Source organism: Chrysemys picta, chromosome 7 (genome assembly GCF_011386835.1).
Source record: "Chrysemys picta bellii isolate R12L10 chromosome 7, ASM1138683v2, whole genome shotgun sequence".
Lineage (NCBI taxonomy): Eukaryota > Metazoa > Chordata > Testudines > Emydidae > Chrysemys > Chrysemys picta.
This window is the reverse complement of record NC_088797.1, coordinates 42,026,109-42,047,109: the sequence shown is the minus strand read 5'-3', so window position 1 is coordinate 42,047,109 and position 21,001 is coordinate 42,026,109. Positions and strand designations below refer to the sequence as shown.

Genomic DNA, 21,001 nt, shown 5'->3' with positions numbered 1-21,001 from the left:
AATGTTGTGATGGCCAAAAGTATGACTGGTTCAAAAAAGGACTAGTTAAGTTCATGGAGCCTAGGTTTATCAATGGCTATTAGCCAAGACGGTCAGGTCTGTAACCCCATACTCGGGGTACCCCTAAACCTCTGACTGCAAGAATCCAGGAAGGGCAGACATGGGTTGGTCTCTCCATAATTACCCTGTTCTTTACACTCCCCTTGAAGCTCTGGTACTGGCCGTTGTAAGAGACAGGAGACTGGGCTACATGGACCACTGGTCCGACCCAGTATAGCAGTTCTTATGTTCTTATTATACCAATTGATGACCCTCATGTTATAAATCCAACAGAGCAACATACCATTGCTGTTAGTGAGCCCCATCTGTAGCACATGACATGATCTCTAGTGTTGCACTAAAGGCTACCATCAGGCTCAGACAATTTCTCTAGAAAAAGGAAGTATGGCTTTATAGCTCAAGGGGAGAGAGAATTCAAATGTTTAAACTTTCCCGGTTATTGTACACATTAAGGGAAAGAAATTATTTATATATACATTTTGAGGCGGCTAAGAGAAAACTCTTAAGCATTTTAATGTCCCGGGGGATTGTACCAACCTCTGGCTATTTTAAATAGGACTAATAATTTAAGCTAAACACAGTGTCTAAGAACTTCTTAAAAAAGGGCAATTAGTTTCTGTAAGAGCAGTGTAAAGAGAAGTTTTCCACATTGTTGGTCTGATAGTCACATGCTAATGATTGTAATACAGTTTCCACTTGTGATTGGAGAGATGGTCTCTGCTGAAGGTCAGCATGAAGAGTGTTACAGTAATAAGTTTCAACTCTAAAAGAATCCGTGAAGCCTGAATATTCTTAATTTCGGTGCAAGAAAGCTTAACTGTTCGATTTCTTTAAGCTATTTCAGCCATAATTACTTGATGTTGGTAGTTACACAGAGCTTATATTCTTAGCACAAACAAAAAATGATAGTTTAGTGGAAGATAACTTTTGAAGTTAAAAAGGTCAGAAAAAATTAGCAAAAAGTTACATCATTTAGTTATCTGTCTCAAGTATTTTTGATGTCTGATGCTTCCTTAGTTGGCTGAAGAAGCTTTCTGGCCTAGTAGTAATCACATCCATTGAGATTTCCAATGCACCTGTATCCGCATAAATGAAACTGTTTAAAGAGCCAGTACGTTCAGCAGGCTGCAGAAGAGGTTTTAAGTGCTGCTGTTGTAGGATATGGCTTATGGACCAGACTGCCTATACTCCAAGAAATGCTGGATGAATTTTGGGGTGGGAAGGGAAAGTGACTGGAAGAGGCAAGCAATGAATGGCTTAGATTGTTTTTCCCCTCAATATGTTGAAGGTGAAGAGAAAACCACTAGGTCTTTTTTGCAGGTAATGATAAAAGAGATTCAACATCATATATATTTAAGGCCAGATCGGACTCTTGTGATCATGTAGTTTGACCTCCTACCTAACACAAACAATAGAACCTCACCCAGTAATTTCTGTATCAAGTCCGTAACTTCTGTTAGAACTATAGAATGTCTTTTAGAAAAACATCCAGTCTTGATGTTGATACGTCAAGTGATGGAGAATCCATCACATCACCAGATAAATTGTACCAATGGTTAATTACCTTCACTGTTTAAATAACACAATTTTTTTTAGTCTAGGTTTTTCTAGTTTTGGCTCCCTATATTTGGATCTTATTATGCCTTTTTCTGCTAGATCAAAGTGCAGTCTATTATCTGAAATCTCTTCCCAGTGTAGGTACTTGTAGATGATGATTGTCACTTTTTAACTTGTTGGATAAACTAAATGAAATTTCTTGAGTCTCTCACTATAATGCATGTTTTCCAGATCTGGTATTGTTTTTGAAGCTCTTTTCTGAACCTATCCACTTTTTCAATATCCTGCTTGAAGTGTGGACACCAGAACTGACTACAGTAGTCCAGTAATGATTTCATCAATACCATATAGAGAGGAAATATCACCTCCCTATTCCTCCTAATTGATTTTCCTTTGCTTATACATCCAAGGAGTGCATTAGTCCTCTTAGCTACGGGATTGCACTGGGACCTCATATTCAATTAGTTGTCTACAGTGACCCCTTAATTCTTTGTGTGATTATATTTGAGGAGAAATTTCCCCTTCTTTTGTGATCTACGTCCTTTGTTTTTAGACCTTGCATTTGATTGTGTTAAAATACAGGTTGTTCAAATGAGCCCACCTTACCAAACAATCCAAGGGTGGTCTGTATCTATCACTCTTTACCACTCCATTAATTTCTTTGTCATCTTCCAGTAATTATCTTGGGGTTTTTTTTCGGTGACTGAAAAACATACTGAATAGTATTGTGTCAATAACTGATCCTTCTGAGACCCCACTAGAAACACCTACACTGGATGAGCATTACCTGTTTACAGTTACTCTGAGATCTATCTGTCAAGTGTTTTTAATCTATTTAATATGGTCTCCATCAGAGTTTTTTTGGGGGGGATAATTCAGATTTTATGGCAATGTGAGTGCTAAGTCAGATACCTTACACAAATCTATTATTTTAACAGAGTTACCTTTTTTAACCAGACATTTGATCTAAGCAAAAAACATTACCAAGTTTGTGTGTTTTACAAGACCTATCTTCCATAAAACCATGTTGATTGGCATTAATTATGCTACTGTCCTTTAATTCTTTATGGCAGGGGTGTCAAACTCAATTGCACAGGGGGCCAAAACTCAAAACTCGCGGGCCGAACAGTATAACCATTTATTTAACAGACTAAATATTTATGTTTTTTAACCATTAATATGAACCAAAATACAGGATATCATTCCAAAATAAATACATTTCAACTTAAAATATTTTGCTCTTCATAAAAAAATATCCTGTCAATACAATACATTCAAAATCTGTACATGCTGGAATATTAAAAAATCTGAAAATATAAATAAAAAATTGAATTTAAAGCAGAAGTATAATCATAACAAATCATAACATTCCATTTTCTTGTCCTATTTAGTCAGAGCCTGATACTTGGAGTCTTTTCTTTGCAACAAGTTCGTTTATGTTTGGGGTTAGGTTCTGTGTTGTGAAGATTCTCAGGATCGATTGCAGGTGTTCATCAGTGAGGCGACTCCTGTGTGACGTTTTGTTAATTTTCATCACAGAGAACAGCTGCTCGCACAGATATGTGCTGCCAAACATGGACAGGATTCGAGCCGCATGTTGGCGGAGCTGCGGCATCGCTTCAGGAATGAAGTGAGTGAACTGTGCTGGCCCCGCAGTGTCGTACTTTGCCTTCAGTGTCCCGTTACATTGCAGTTCTATCAGCTCCATCTGCATTTCTACAGGTGCGGTTTCCACATCGACTGCAAATGGGTTGCGAAGCAGCTCGAAGTTACTTTTCTGTGCCTCAAAGTCACTGAAGCGCCGTGCGAACTCAGTGCGCAGCGCGCTGAGTTTTTCAGCAAAGGTGGCATTTGGGAAAACTGTGGCACTTTCTTGGTTCCGTATTACTTGGCAACAGGGAAAGTGAGACAAGTTGCATTGGTGCATTTGTGTCTCCCATAAGCGCAGCTTCACTTGAAATGCCTTCACTGCATCATGCATATCGGTTATTATGTGCTCCCGTCCCTGGAGTTGAAGGTTTAAAGCGCTAAGATGCGACGTTATGTCAGCCAGGAACGCCAACTCACATTTCCACTTTTCATCCCGCAGAACTGTGCAGTCTTTCCCCTTACTGTCCATGAACTGGCAGATTTCCTCTCGCAGCTCAAAAAGTGTCTTTTGAGAACTTTTCCCCGACTTAGCCACCGGACCTCCGTATGATATGGCATATCGCCAAACTCGCTATCTATTTCCCGCAGAAAAGACTGGAATTGGCGGTGATTTAAACCGTGGGCTCTGATAAAGTTGACGGTTTGTGTTACAGTGTTCATCACATGATCCATTTTTAGGACTTTAGCACTCAGCGATTCCTGGTGTATGATGCAGTGATACACTGTCAACTCACCGGCACAGTTCTCCTCCCGCATCTTTGAGCGCATCCTTCCCACCAGTCCATTTTTTTCACCACACATAGCAGGTGCGCCATCTGTTGTAAGTCCAACGAGTTTTTCCCACGGCAGTTTCATGTCGGTTACACTTTGAAATACATTTCCAAAGATGTCTTCTCCTTTCGTTGTCCCGTGCATCGATTTAATGTCCAGTATTTCCTCTGTTATGCACAAATTGGAATCCACACCACGGATAAATATCGCCAGCTGTGCAGTGTCAGTCGCGTCAGTAGTTTCATCCACGGCAAGGGAGTATGCAACAAAATCTTTTGCTCTTTCAGTCAACTGTGTTTTCAAATCAGTCGCCATCTCACAAACCCGATTAGCAACAGTGTTTCTGCTGAGGCTTACATTTGCAAACGCTCGCGTTTTATCTGGACAAAGGACGTCGCACACTTTCATCATACAATTCTTTACGAATTCCCCCTCGGTAAACGGCCGTCCTGATTTGGCGATCTCTTCGGCCACAATGAAACTTGCTTTCACAGCAGCTTCACTTTGTGATTTTGCTTTGGTGAAAAACGTCTGCTGGGATGTCAAATTCTTCTTCAACTCCTCTACCTTTTGTAGCTTCTGTCCTGCGCTCAGGTTTTTGAATTTGTTCTCATGTTTCGTCTCGTAGTGCCGTCTTAGGTTATACTCCTTCATTACAGCGATATTACTCCCGCAAAGGAGACACACTGGTTTACCTGCAATTTCAGTAAACATATACTCATTCTCCCACCGGCTTTGAAAGCCTCGGTTTTCAGAATCAATTTTTCTCTTGGCCATTGTTGGGGTCTAGCTTTGATTTGATATTAGCGTTGTATACATCAACAGACCGCGAACTTGAACCGCGGCTTGCCGTTGGCGGCAATTGCACTGCATCATGGGATTTGTAGTGTGTGTTATTGGGGCGTCATATCACAGGGCCATTAAAAACAGATATATAAAACGATTTCGCGGGCCGGATATAATTGTATGGCGGGCCGGATGTGGCCCGCGGGCCTTGAGTTTGACACATGTGCTTTATGGCTTGCCCACTAAGTTCTCACACCTGTGGTTCTTCAGTTTGGGAATCTGTGATCAGTGGTATACAATGATCAGGCAGCCTTCTTAAAACAAGAATTGTTGGGTTAATAGTAGGAACAAAGCATTAGAGACTCTCAACAGGTCCCTATATCTGTCTGGTTCCCCATAACAGCTACTGCCCCTTTCTCTTTAAACCCTGCTATAGTTCTTTTGTTCTTCTGGTCAAAACCAGTCCAGTAGGCTCAGTAGGAGGTCTAGCCAGAATCCATAGGGCCAGTAGTTCTGTATGTTAATAGCTGAGGAGTGGCTTAGCTTGAGTTGTGTTCCTTCTTACCTGTTTTTCAAGACAGACCCTTGCTGAGAGAAACCAATATAATCCTATAGAAAATACCCCAATAACAAGGTCAATATACAGTATCATAATTTATCACAAGATGGCTCCCAGTCAGTCAACCTGATACACATTTAAAGAATTCCTTCTTATTGTCCTTAACCCTGTTGGCCGTAGGTTTTTTAATTGTTACTTTTAGCTTCCATTATCAATTGTCAGAATTTCCTAACTGTTGACTTGTACTAGTTGCGATCAGCTTCTTTGTTTTTCCATTTGTTAATTAATTTTTTTTATTGTTGCTTTCATCTCACCATTTAACCGAGATGGCTTTTTAACCAGTGAAGCCTTCTTTAGTGTTTGTGGAAATATTTTTTGGAATCTAGCAAAGCATATTTAGACAGATACACCCTCAGATATTATGGTGATGAGTACTATAGAAAGTCCCAACATGGTTGCTTGAAGGATGCCTCTGGAAGAGTTTCTGCTTGAATCACTGGCTGGATAGGCGGGTAAGAATTAGGAAATTCACAATACTGCTCGATTGCATACATCTGCATTATACCTGGCTATTATATTTGGACCATATTTGTATCACCAAACTGATCAATGTTCATACTCTTTGGCAAATTACTCATTTTGAATTGAGTTGAATTTCATTAAATATTTTTTGAGACTCATAAGTATTGCAACTTGAATTTCATTAGTTTTATTTTAATGTTTTGCTTTTCTTGAATTAGTAGACTTCAGAGTTAGCATTTTTCCATACCATTTTGCATACTTGCATGCAAGTACTTTTTTGAGGCATGGCTACTTCAAATCTTAGAAAAATCAGTAAATAAAATGTTCCTATGGATAAGTCAGGCTCTTTTTACCCACTTCTGTTTTAAATAGTTTGGTGGGGTTTGGGGAGTCGAGTTACTGGAATATTAACACTGGTGCTATGAGGGGTGTAGGTAAAGTCAGTGAGGATAAATAATTCAAAAGCACCTAAGTCCCCTTGACACTTTACAACTTAAGACTTGGTCTATGATCACATGGGTGCTTTTGACATTTTAAATCTCTGAAGTCTTTTTGAAAGTCAAAAATAATTCTGGATATTTTTCCCTTAAATTTTGTACACTCTTATTTGTGTATCTGTGACATTGGCTTAAAGCAATATATCACCAGCTCTCAGTAATGCTTATAAGCCTATGGCAATACGGGGTCTGAAAATGTTGTAGTGCCTTGATGTTCAGTGAAACTTCAAAAAAAAATGCATTGACTTCCTAAGGAATGTGCATAATGAATTTTAAATTCCCAGGGCTGCTTCCTACAACCCACCACTTCTTTTATGTGCTGTGACTTTTAAAATGTTTCTTTAGGCATGAAAGTAATATGCTGTTGACCTCAAAAGTTATCACTTTTTCTAGTACATTGTATAGTCACTGAATTGAATTAAACACAGTTATGTCTTAAAATTCTCTTCAGCTGTAACTATATGTGTATAAGCTATAAAGCCGCAAATGAATTATGTAAGTGAATCCCATAATCCCAAAAAAGTTCTCCCTAAGCCTGAAAGGTTGTCTTTATATCAAGATTTAGCATGCAACTCTTTTTATTTTTGTATAGGTGCTTCTATCAGTTACAAATAATTCTTTTTTAAAAGGTTTTTTTTTTTTTTTTTACTAAAGAACTGGAAAATGCACAAGTTCTACTTTGAGTGATAGTATATGCCCATTTCTAGTGTAGGTGCGCACCCACCTACAGCAGAATGGATGTGTGCAACACAGCTCAAAGAACAACCGTTACAAGAAGGTAACTAACTGAGGTTTGGGTTTGTTTAGTTTTTTAACAAATACAGCAGGCTGTGGCTTGTGACTATGTAGAGAATGTGAATAACCAATTGTTAACCAAACGATCAGATTAATTAGCCTTGATGGGGTATAATCCTCAGCATTGTCTTTGATCTTCAAGATATTTCATATGGTCAGATCTCATAGTTAAACGTCTCTCAAAGCCCATTTAGCTAGTAATGAAGTCTTCAAAGAGTGCTGCCATTAACTATATATATATATATATATTTTTAATTTGAGACCCATGAACAGTTTTACCAAGAACAGGGCAAGAGCCATGACCTTGTGGGAGAGTGAGTGGATCTGGAACTTTGTTTATTCTCAAGGATCCATGCTCTGGAATAGTCTCTAACTCATGCAGTATTGATAGAAGTGATATCCATGGAGCAAAGGCTGGTGATAGGTGCTAAACAGTGGCCCACAGTGCCAACTTAGCCTAGTCAACTGAACTTTTAACTATTGTTGTCTTATAACCCCGTTATAAGATTTTCATGCATTAGCCAGAAACGGGTGGGTGGGTGGATGTCTGCAATATCAGAATCCTCAGTTAATGTCAAAAAAGATTGTTTCTTTAAGAACAGTTTTTGTAAGATAGTGATCATGTGAATTTTTCTAAATCTTTATCTCAACTTTTAGTAGTAATTTTCTAAAGAAAGGTATCCCAGTGAAGTGTGAACATCATTATTACCTTTTGTATGGGTATAATATGCATCCATGGGCACATTGTAGATATTTGTCTAATCTAACACAGATGTTGATTGAATTACTTTGAGAATGAACAATAAAACATAATATTCTTGCACTTGCATAGCACATTTGAGGATCTGTAGGAGTCAGAAGAAGCAATACTATTATTTTTTTCTCCAAAGGTCATACAAGTAATAAATGCAATTCCTAGCAAATGGCCAACACAGAAACTACACCAATTAATGCAAATATCAGAAAGTAAATCAATTTTGTTGTGATATGGAGGTATGAATGTAATGTCTGCCTATCAGATGACTGAAAGGTTTCGTTTGTAGATAATAATGTAATTGCTTTTAACTTTCGTAACAGGGTTCCTGACTTTGTGAGAGAGAAACGTTTTGGAAACTGGCTGAAAGATGCACGTGACTGGGCTATTTCCAGGAACCGATACTGGGGAACACCTATCCCTTTGTGGGTCAGCAGTGATTTTGAAGAGGTACGTAAGAAAACAAAAATCTCCAGTTATTGACAGAAGAAATCCTGCTATGTTACCAAGTTGGTTTGCTTCATTTCCTTGAGCACAGAACGGTCTTAGTGCTTTGCAGTTTGAAGTACTCCGCTAATAGTTCTTAAAACTGCTATGCAAGTAAAGGACAAAAAGTAGTGCTTTTTTCTTCATCTCTGTAATGTAAAATTTCAGATGTATTTTTCTTTTGTTTTTTATGTTTTAAATTAAGCTCTATCCTGGAAGAATCTACACAGTCAGGAGAACTAGTGAAACTATAACATCATAAAATAAAACTGAGAAGAGAAGGATTTTTTTTTTAGTCACTATTTTTCAGCTCTTGATTTTAATTTTTAACACTCAAGAAAAAGTCTGTGTATAACTGGTAGATACAAACTGCCTGAAATTTTCTCTTGCAAGTTAAGCCTACATTAGCAGAAAAGCTGATATATAAATATATGGTATTGGACTGGGTGAGTTGTAAGGTGTCTCAGCATTAGTAGCATGAAGTAAATGTACAAAACTATATACCAAGGTACTTGGCAGTGCCCAAGTTCCTGGTTTCATAAAACACCCAGATGTTCAATTTTTTTAAAGGTAAAATACTGCTACTCTAGGGATCAGCTTGATTAGTCAATTCTGATAACACAATTAGATGGAAAAAGAAAACAAGTGAAGTTGTCAGGATGCCCATATAAGCCTGAATGGTGGTGATAGCATTCTGAAGCTTCTTATCCTTTCTACCCCCCTTGCTAATAAGGAGGTAACACATATTATCACTCTGGGCTGAAGCAGGATAACAGAAAAAATATATGTAGGTAAAAAGTAACTTTTATGCCTCACACCCTTTCCCTGTTCTTATGTTTAAAAACATTTCTACTGCCCAACAGAGCAAGATCAAATTATTTCTACCTTGACCCACTGTTTACTTTTATAAACAAAAAGGTGTGTTTTCCATAAAAATTTACACAAATATTGCTGTATTGTCCAAATATGTTGGCAATCTCTGCTGTCTTACTGTACTATAAAAACTTAAATTTGAGAAGCTACCGTTTATATTAACCCATCTTGCTTTCCTGCTTAGAGATGCTTCAGGCTCCTGTTATGGTGTTTTGCTGATTTTGACATGATCGTCCTAAGGCCACCGATGAGTCAGGTTTCATCAAATGAGGAGAGGTTTTATACAGCAAGGAGGTGGTGGAGACTCTTAGGCTAAGTGAATCCTGACCTGCATCCAACAGCTGTATATTATCCTTCCCTTGCAGTATTATGTCCTTCATGACCCTTGGAAAAACTAGGACACAGATTCTCAAACTGATCCCTGGACTATTTGTTGGTGGTCCATGGAGAGTTGATTGGTTGCTTTATGCTAACAATGTTTCCCTGAAGCAGATGTTGTACTGCATTAAGATGGCTAAAAATAAAACAAACATTTTCTTATATTACTCTTCCTTGGAAGCAATTGCTGTAGTTCTCTGAGTGCCCACCTGTGGATTAAAATCCACTTCCATGACTGATAGTTTTGTACCTAATGGGTACAGAATGGCCAAGTCAAAATGAAAATACTCTGTACTGACTAGTAAGGGTTTTAGTACTAGTACTAGTAAAGGTTCAGTACTGTATCATGCTAAAATATTTCAAGTTTGGTCCTGCAGCTGAAAAAGACTGGACAAAAGACTACAGTATCCATATTGGCCTCTGGTAATGCTCCTTACAATCTCTGTCCCTCTTTTACTGATGAAATTTTTACAATTCCTTTTCTAATTTGGAAGATTGAGTTTAGTGTCCATGCAATTTAGTGAAAATAGCCTCCAGGAATCAGACATTGGGGAAGAAATGGTCTAATGCATACAGACATCTTGCATTTCTCCTGAGGCTGCATGTACCCACCGGCTAGAAAGCAAGTGTTGAGGTTTGGTAATCTGGTATGGCCACTGGGCCACAGTAAAATCCAAACGGAGTGTGCCTATGTTCACTCATATTTTATATGAAAGGGGATGTTGTTTAAAAATTAATATAAAAGGTTAACATTGAAACACTCAAACTTTTTAATTTTACTGTGGTCCAGTAGCCATACCAGACTACTGAACCTCAACAATGTGCCCTTCAAAAAGGAACACTTAATGCGTGCAATTATATTGTTCATGTTAAAATCAGAAAAAAATTGTGGATTTATTATTTAATATATAGAAAGATTACTAATTGCAAGTTAAGTGAAAAAATAGTACAAATCAATATCTAGTCTCCCACAGTTTTATTTTAGCTGCACTAAGTTTTGGTATAATTATAAGGTAGTAGAAACACATAGTGGAAGGTGAGATTTGAAACTTATGTTTTTTATTACTCTGTGAAAATCATTGATTTGAGAGCTTAAACCTACAAGTTTCTGAAGAAAGGACTAAGCAGAAAAGCACCCATTTCAACTAGATGTAAAATCTTTTAACGCTGCATGATCAGGTTCATAAAGCAGGAAGATAAAATGTTTAAGTTCTAAAGAACTGGCATACAGTTTAATTGAAGTTGCTCAATATTTAGTGAAGATGTGGTTCAGATGCTTTAGTGTGGCTTGGAGCTCCTGTCACTCAACTAAGGCATTTGACCAACTAGTTTTATTGCCAGTAGTCTTGTATAACAGCACTAACCACAGGAAATCCCTGGCTATGCTGTTTTTAGTCTGTGAAGAAATCTTTTCTATGTCTCGTGCCCAGTCTGTTTTGTTTCCACTTGTCCAGTTCAGGGCCGGCTCCAGCTTTTTTGTCGCCCCAAGCAGCAAAGTGGGAGGGGGGGGGGGAAAGTCGATCAGCAGCACTTCGGCGGCAGCTCAATCACGCCGCTTCATTCTTCGGCGGTAATTCGGCAGCGAGTCCTTCGCTCCCTCTCTTCCTCGGACATGCTGCCCCTTTCCATTGGCCGCCCCAAGCACCTGCTTCCTTGGCTGGTGCCTGGAGCCAGCCCTGGTCCAGTTGCTGCTAGTCTGCCACCTCTAGCTCACCTTGTCAAGTGTTCTTCATATAAATCATTCCATGTAAGTTTCTTTTAAAGCTCCTAGGTGGTTTGCTTGGTACTGATAGGCAGGTGGGAATCTTCTGTTCTCTCTTCTCATAACACAAGGACAAGGGAAACTGGCCCACCATTAAATGTAATTGCCAATCCGGGTTCCCCACCTTTGTCTACCCTGTGAATCTGTTCTAGCTGCATCAGTTCCATGGAAGGGTCTCCTGGAGGTTTGGTTGTGCAGATGTGAGTTTTCTTCTGGGTACAGGATGCTTTAAGGACACACATTTTTCTTCCTTGATAGATTACTCTGATTTTCACTTTAAATAAGATATGTCTCACTTAACTCTTTCCAGGACCCAAAAATCCCAATTGAGCCAGATGGTAAATTATGCCCTCATGGTAGTCCTAGCAATTTAGTATAGTAAAACTCTTTCATGAGCATGAATTGACAGCTCCTGGGATGGAAACAATGGTTGGTAACTCAGATCAATTTTAAGATGGATGGAGACCATGTATTAAAGGAGGCTTGAAAACTTCTGAAAATCCGCCTGCCTTGACTGTCAGAAGTCATTTTGGTGGTGGGGGGATTGCCTCTTCCTTGGTCACCTCTAAGCTGGTCAAAACACTTTTTGAGTCACTTCCTTTTCATCTGCTATACCTCGAACAAATGTAATGTGGAGTGTCCAACTTCTGCTGAAGCAAACGTTGGTAGAAGGATTGAGGCAGCTCCAGTCCATGGATAGGTATGTTAAAAAGCCCCTTTGCTGCTCTTTTATATGGAGTCAAAACGCTACTTGTACATTGAAATACCAGCCTCTAAAAGCACTAATAAATAGGGAGCATTTTATCTAGACACATAGTTTAAAAGTCTGATAAAATGCTAATTGTTGCTAATCTGAAGTGCTAAATCCCATTTTTCTTAGACATGTGAAAGGGATGTTGTCAACTCTCAGGCAAGGACAGAGAATGACCCTATAGCCTGGTAGTTAGTGCACTCACTTAGGATGTTGGAGACCCAAGTTCAAGCTCCTGCTCCAGTGACTAAGCATTTATACACAGTGTAACAGCTTCAATAGGAGAGACTGCGAGAGACCTGCTCCAGAATATCCCATAGCCCAGTCATTAGTGCATTCTCCTGCAGTGTAGGAAATATAAATTCAAATTTCTGCTCCACATCAGGAAGAGGGGGGAATTGAACCTGGGTCTCCCACATCCCAGATGGGTGAACCACTGGGCTAAAGGTGATCACTTACACATTTTTAACTCTACTTTTATATAGTAAATATCGGGTGTTGTGGAAAGTTTGACTTAGAAGGTGTCACCACCCAAAAAAGTTTTGGAAATACTGATTTAGAACATGAGTGTCACTTCTGGATCTTAGCTAGTTCCCATCTAACCATTTTGCTAATGGTTCCAGTTTAAATGGTTAATGACATTATGCAGCAGTTCATGTTTGTAGGTAAAGACTATTTTGACTCCCTTGGAAAGCAGCATTTTCTAGTGGTCAGAGCAGGAGACTAAGCATCAGCATATCTGGGTTCTGTGCCAAATTTTACCACTGCTAATCTCTGTGATTAGGCAAATTATTTAACCTCTTTGGCCTCTTTTTCTAAATATAAAATGAGATAATTAGGTTTGTAAAGTGATTCAAGATATTTGGATGGAAGGCGTTGTTGAAGTGCTAAGTATTGTGTGTTTTATATAAATAATATATATTGGGTTTTGGATTTAAATAATTTTTTCCCAAAATGAAAACAACTATAAAATGTTGCAGGGTTTCCGTGTAAAAGGGTAAATTTAACTTATAGTTTGTAGGTCTGTATTGTACTTGAAAGTTGATACATGATAGCACAGTATTATGGAATATCTCTTAAAATATCCATTCAATTGGTTCTAAAGTATTTTACTATCTTTTAACAGGTGGTTTGCATTGGGTCAGTGGCAGAACTGGAAGAGCTGTCAGGAGTGAAAGTCACTGATCTCCACAGAGAAAGGTCAGTCACTGAGAACATATACCAGCATGAACTGCTCCTATAGTTAATTAGCAACTGTTAGGGAGTATCACGCAGAAATGTTAGTTATTATTGTCTTAAACCTGAATAACCATTTAGATTTTAGGAGCATATGGAGGAAACTAGAATGGCTTTATGTATACTGTATTAAGTATACAAATGTTTCTTTCTTGGAAATTAATAGGCAGCAGGTTTAAAACAAACATATCAGAAAGTGCTTCTTCACAATAACGCACAGTCAACTCTTGGAACTTGTAGCCGGGGATGTGATGAAGGCCAAAAGAATAACTCGGTTCTAAAAAGCATTAGATAAATTAATGGAGCTCAAGTCCATCAATGGCTATTAGCCAAGATGGTTAGGGATGCAACCCCATGATCTGGCTGTCCCTAAACCTCTGACTGCTGAATCTGGGACTGGGTTACAGGATGGATAACTCGATAAATTGTCCTGTTCTGTTTATTCCCTCTGAAGCATCTGGCACCAGCTGTTGTCAGAAGACAGGATACTGGTCTAGATGGATCACGTTTGGCCTAGTATGGTCATTGTTATATTCTTATGGAACTTCAATTTGAGATTGATACTAAATGTACAAAGCCATTTTAAACTCTAAAATTTTTTATATGAAATCTTGGCCTGTTGGAAATCACGGTGAAACTGAGTTGTTGTTGTTTTTGTTCTCTATCTAATGCATAACCATAATATGGATTAAGTTCTATTATATCAAAGTTCTTAGTATTTGGATTAGCGTTTGTCCATCTTTTTCTCTTACAGCATTGATCATCTAACCATCCCTTCACGCTGTGGAAAAGGAATGTTGCACCGTGTTTCTGAAGTCTTCGATTGTTGGTTTGAGAGTGGGAGCATGCCTTACGCACAAGTCCATTATCCATTTGAGAACAGAAAAGAATTTGAAGATGCCTTTCCTGCTGACTTCATTGCTGAAGGCATTGACCAAACCAGAGGATGGTAATATACTCTCTTCAAGATTTTAGAGAGAGAGAGAGTGCATTTAACATATGAACCATCCCTAAGTGATGTGCAAACTACACCTCTACCTCGATATAACACTGTCCTTGGGAGCCAAAAAATCTTACCACGTTATAAGTGAAACTGCGTTATATCAAACTTGCTTTGATCCGCCGGAGTGTGCAGCCCCGCCCCCCTGGAGCACTGCTTTACCACGTTATATCCGAATTTGTGTTGTATCGGGTCGCGTTATATCGGGGTAGAGGTGTATAAGCATACAGCTTTCACTAAAATGCAGCTACGTCAGTGGTGGGAGGGAAGTAGTCAGCAAATACCAGGGCAATCTCTTATTATTTCTGAGACTTGCCATTGGATATTCTCATTGAGAAATTTGCCACAAAGTAAACTGCGCAGAATTCAGTTTATTTACCATAAAAGGAGGAAAGACTGAGTTTACTGAGCTGAGACAAAAACTTTTCTGGGGATGGTAGGTATTTCATACCTGATGAGTAAGCCAGTAAACCCCATGCCCTAGATGCGATTTAACTTTTCTGTGTTAGTTTGGGAAAGGGCCAAAAGTGTAACTAAGTCAACCCTTATGTGACTAGTAGGAGACACTCCTTTTCAAAAATATAAACGTCTAGACTTAAATTTGCTTCCACAATGTTGTGAACTGCTCCATTTACTGATATTTCCGTGGCCAAACATACCTTTCCTGATGTAAAGCTAAATTTTTCTCTAATCTCAGGTTTATCCCTGGTAATTTCTGATGTATAATATTTAGTTTTTGGTCTTTTTGTCCCATTTAGTAATGTCTGTTATAATTATGTGTCCTTGAAGTCTTAGTTTTGAGGTTGACTATGCTTAGTTTTACAAACCTTACTTAACTAGACTTTCCTTCCATCGTCCCAAATTAGCATAGTTCACTATATTGAAGTGGTACTTGCACAGTAAACAGATCTGTTACATTTCTAAGTCAGTCAGGACTAAGTGAGCTAAATTCAGCATTATTTTGTATATAATAGACTTGTTTATTCAATTCCAGTCATTTGTATTTTTGCAAATCTCTGAGATTAGAGAAAATGAATTAGGTTTAATTTCTAAAAGGTAGTGGAACAGGTATCATTGAGGGCATGATATGAATACAGAAAAGTTGCATAGGTATAAATGAAGGCCTAATTTAACCTTGCAATACTTTATTTCTGGTGGTGATGTGTGAGATGGAAAGAACCAAACTTGATTGCCAAATTCCAGGTTTTGCTTTGAAGGCTGGCAATTAAAAAAAACAACAACACATATTTTATTTGCCAATTGAGTATACTTAACACAAAATCACTGAGACCAGAACCTTCACAGAAATTTGGTTCCTTTGCAGAGTAGAACTGTACTTTGAACTCTGTTCAAAGCAGTGGATAGTATTTTAAATGGATCCTCACCAAAACTTTATACACCGTCAACACTCTTTCAACATTACTACCCCATATTTGCAGTCTCACACTATATGTAAAGTTCTATTAATTATTTATTACAATTCTGAAGTATTCTTCTTCATTAGTCCTTTCTAATTTTGTTCCGTTAATCCTAAAATTACTTTTACTATTTTGTTCCTTACTACATTAAACTCCATTTGCCACCTGCTAGCCCACCTGATAAGATCTTACTTCAGTTTGTATTTCCCATGCTTATATATGGATTTATTATTCACTGTACACTATCAGAATGATTATTAATAAAGAATATTTAATACAGTGAACCCCAACATTGAAGAGAATCGATCCCTTGTTACTTTGAGACACAACTTCTTACAGGTCATGATTATTCTTCGCACACTATTCCTCAAGTAGTTTTCTAGACATTGTTACTAAGCACTGATCCCAGATTCCCTAATTTAATTTATTAGTTTTTATGCAATACTGTATTTCGTAAAAGTCCTAGAAATAGATCATATATATATATGGAATATACATTTATTTTAAAACAAAGGTTTCTGTATTAAGTGTCAGTTTAAGAAAGGGACCTGGGAATCATTGTAGAGAGCTCAATGGAAATCTCTGTCCAACATGCAGCTGTGATCAAAAAAAGCTAACATGTTAACACTCCTATGGAATTAGATGCAGCATGGACAATATGCTAACACTTTTATATAAATCATTGGTGCGGCCTCACCTGTCATAGTATATGCAGTACTAGTCGCCCCATCTCAAAAAGGATATTGCAAACCTAAATGTGGTTCTGAGAAGAGCAATGAGAATGATCAAAGGCCTGGAAAAACTCTCATAAAGACGGATGAAAAAGCCTGGGATTGTTTACTTCAGAAAGGAGACAAATGAGAGGGAACATGATAGAAGTAGATAAAACAATGAATATAGAGAAGATAGATTGGGAGGTTCTGTTCCCTGCCTCATAATACAAGAACAAGGGGACAGTCAATTAAATTAAAAAGTGCGGAAATTAAAAACTGACAAAAGGAAATACTTTTTCACACAGTGTGTAACTTAGCTGTGGACTTCATTGCCACAAAAGTGGTTGAGGCCAAGAATTTTACAAGATTTTAAAAAGGGATGTGGTATCAATATGGATATCAAAAGTGTCCTAATTAATGACAAAATATCTGGAAGAGGAATTAAGCCTTGTGCTTCAGATTTTAGGCCAATCTGACTATTAGAGAACAGGATGAAACCAATGTGGGGAGCAGATTATTCCACATATGCTTACTTTAGGGTTCTTAGGCCATCCTTTTAAATATCTGGCTGTTGCCACTGCTGGAGATAGAATACTGGATGAGGTTGACCACTAGTCTGATCCAGTAGGAAAGTTCCTGAAATAAAATCTGGTAGTATCACTGAAGAACATTGGTACACTTTTACACAGGAAGAATTTTTATATTGTCAGGGTAATAATCTAAATGTGAGGCCACTATAATTTACAAACCTATTTTAAATTAGCACACTTCCTAGTTTCTCTTCTATTTTTTTTTTTAAAACACTACCACAGTATGATTAGTGTTCATGAAAGGTAGTAAATATGCAGCACCAAACACTAAGTTCTGCCATCTGAGCAGCACTTTTACAAGCTTTCTCAGATTAAAGGCTGTAGAGCCTGATCTGGAGAGAGCATTTTTTGGAGGGAGACTTGGGGGGAGTTTATGGGTGGTCTGTCTCCAGACTGAGTCTGTCTTTGTCAATCTCAAAAGAGAGGCCACCTGTAATGCCAATTGTGATTTGATTTTTGTGATATGGACATAGATCCATTGGGTATTGGACTGAGCCTGCCAATTCACTTTATATTCTGTAGGCTACATAACTGCTGCCAGATGGTGGAAATTTTCAAACTGTATACGCCTGGGTAGATTGCTTCATGGGGTTAGTTTTTATTAACAGCAGCATAAAGTTCACCTCAAGCCTTCTCTCCAGGCCTGGTTTACTCTTAAGGTTCCTCCCTCAGAACCACTGAGCTGCATCTTAGATCCTACTCCCTTGAGAGCTGCTGTCACCTTCCTTATATTTAGGAGGCTATTAAGCCAATTGCTTCAGAAAGTCATGAGAACCCACAAACATTTCCCAAGATGATGATCTGCTAACAAGGTGGTGTTTTTCGAATAGGCAGTGCTAGCCTGTTACCATCCCAATAAAGCTATTAATTTTCAGACAGAAAAATGAATTAAGATTAGGATTGTTCCTCTGGAATGATGGTGACATCAGACTGTACTAGACAGTTGCTAGATTTCATCCTCATTATAAAGCTGGATTACACTGAGGCCATGTCTACTCTAGGGGCTAGATTGATGCAGCGGTGTCGATTTAGCAGGTCTGGTGAAGACATTCTAAGTTGGTAGGAGAGCACTCTCCTGTTGACATCTGTATTCCACGTCCCTGAGAGGTGGAAGCTATGTCAACAGGAGTTACCTTGACCTCAGTTACGTAACTGAACTAGCGTAATTTAGATCAATTTACCTCTTTAATGTAGACCAGCCCTTAGTTAACTTTTCCCCAATATCTTCATTATACTTGTGAAAGATTGAGATTCTGGGAAATGCCAATGAATATATCCTTCTCTAGTTATGACGTGCTAAAATGACAACACTGCTAAATGGCCAATGGTCCAGTCAACTCTGAAATATTGATGCTTTAAATAGACTGTATTTGCAAAACCTTGTAAAACTGTTAGAACGTAGATATCTTTAAAATTGTGATTTCTCAGTCACAAGCAAACAGTTATTTCAGGCAGAATGCTGCCCTTTGTCATTTAACATTCTTTTTTCTTTGAGCATTGGTAACTCTACTTCATGTATTAGACATGGAAGCGTCTTTCTCAGTTTGGCTAATATTTAAAACAGCACATTTTGTACGACAGTCTTGGCCCTACCTGTAGGTCCTCATACCAGAATTAACTGCTTAACCAGGCCTTTAAATTCTGACAGAGGTTTGTTAGTGTTGGGGTAATATGGAACTTTACCCCAACCCCACCCAACTTGTACATGTTTATACAAAATGTTTTACCAGCGTTGGCTGTCTATTGGCTGTTATGAAAGGCATGTTTTTAATTGGTTTATAGATGTGCATATCAAAAGCATCTTATAAATGTAAAACTTAAAACCACCAAGTAATGTCTATAAAGCAAATCAAACCACAGAATGATCATGAATAGGAATATGTAGATGATATTTTGAAATGACAACAGTGGTTGTCATTAAAATCATAACATTTACTACTGCAAGCAATTAGTATTAGCACTATATTCCCAACACTATACACCAGGCATGTTTCAATTAATTCCAGATACACTGTCCAGTATGATTGTGGGTATTCTTCTGTTCATCTTTTTAAGAAACTGAACTATCTAACTTAATGTCTCTGGAGAAGTTTCTTCAGTCACTAAAAAATTTCTGCATGTGCCACCTCAAAGTGCGTAACCCTCATGTACCAGTCTCCTATAAAAAAAAAACAACAACAAAAACATTGAAGCTCCTTCTAGTCAAAGTCAGTTTTTGCTTTTAAAATAGAAATGCCTTACAGGCCTGGTCTACGGTGTGTGTGTGGGGATTGATCTAAGTTACGCAACTTCAACTAGGTACTTAGATCTACCTACCACGGTGTTTTCACTGCGGTAGGTCGACTGCTGACACTCGCCTGTCAACTCCGCCTATGCGTCTCACTCCGCTGGAGTACCAGCGTCGACAGGAGAGCGCTCGGTGGTTGATTTATCGCGTCTTCACTAGACACAATAAATCGACCCCCCCCGGATCGATCGATCGCTCCGGAGGTAAGGGTAGACATGCCCACAGTGTTGTTGTCATTCCATGACAATTGCTGTTGTTGGGATCAGTTTGTTGTTTGTTTTTGCATGTATATTTACATGCCATAACCCATTACTGTTTTGTCAGTTGGGTATTCATACCAGCTGAGGGAAGAATCAGCTAGTATGCAGTCTCTTTAGTTTTGATTTGCCTTGGTCATATGGGCAAAAGCTCAGGATTGAGGTTTTTTTTCTTTTGAAGACTAAAGATGAGGGAGGAAAAAAGGGTGGGGGTGGGATGTAAGGAGGAGGGTAGAGAATTATGGACAAGGAGTAAAGAATGGGAAAGTAGCTTAAAATGGCAAAGATTTGTATTTTACTTTTTGTGTATGTGTGAATGTTTGATAAAGGTTTGTAAGTTACATTGTAATTTGGTTGGTTATGAGGTTTTACAGCCTAGAGGGGTGTGCGCCCTGAGATGATAATGTGAGTTGAAAGCCTCTCTAGGGAATAAGAATCACGGCTTTCATCTAAGCCGTTTTATAAATGCAATAATGCACCCAAGCAACGTTTACCAAGTCTTGGATACTCAAGTGCCACAGATGTGTTTTCAATTCTATGCAGCTTTTTGAGATCTAGCCACTTCAGAGGATACAAATGAACCTTTCTTTCAGCAGAGTATTTCTTCTCTAAATCTTATGCTAATAAACAGTTTTGAAGCATAACCTTCTGTGGCTTGGTCTGAGTCAATTAGTTTTCATAAAATCATCTTTCATTTAAAGGCTGTGTTAGCTTTAGCTCTATAGATTGCTGATGTATTTGATATTCTCCCTTAGCTAACAAGGCTGTGCCACACCTTCAACTTATTTAAAAATAAAGAGTTGCACAGGCCCAGGCCTCTGACAAGAATCCTATTTGTGAATAGGTTTCTGTGGATTAGTGTGCTGTTCAGAGGTGTGTTGGAAATATTCCTTGAGTCGGAGACTTCGAAAGTAGAATTCCAGGTCAACAAAAAACTGTATCATGTTCATGGGGGTAGAGGGGCAGAAGGGGAGGCCCCGAGATAGGACAGACTCTTCTGCTGGGCTAAGAGTATAGCTGGTTAGATTAACAATATTGTTGGGTGAGTTAAGGGAACCACTGTTGTGGCCCCTTGTGGAATGTAGTAGTTTAGATAGTTTAGTGTCCTTTTTCCTTTGTCCTCACCCGCAACTATTTCACATTTGGGGACAATGTATACCTTCAAGTCAGTGGCACTGCTATGGGTACCCGCATGGCCCCACAGTATGCCAACATTTTTATGGCTGACTTAGAACAGCACTTCCACAGCTCTCGTCCCCTAACACCCCTACTGTACTTGCGCTACATTGATGACCTCTT

The 21,001-nt window shown here is 38.5% G+C and overlaps 1 protein-coding gene across 4 annotated transcripts in view; it reads left to right on the top strand.

Moving 5' to 3' along the window:
* The window catches only part of IARS1 (isoleucyl-tRNA synthetase 1), a 237,148-nt gene that overhangs the window by 129,479 nt on the left and 86,668 nt on the right, over positions 1 to 21,001 (top strand). For all 4 annotated transcript variants that reach the window (XM_065551253.1, XM_065551252.1, XM_065551255.1 and 1 more), the window contains exons 15-17: positions 8,275 to 8,401; positions 13,328 to 13,401; positions 14,192 to 14,386. In XM_065551253.1, the coding sequence (XP_065407325.1) occupies positions 8,275 to 8,401; positions 13,328 to 13,401; positions 14,192 to 14,386 (396 nt within the window). The remainder of the gene's footprint in view (positions 1 to 8,274; positions 8,402 to 13,327; positions 13,402 to 14,191; positions 14,387 to 21,001) is intronic.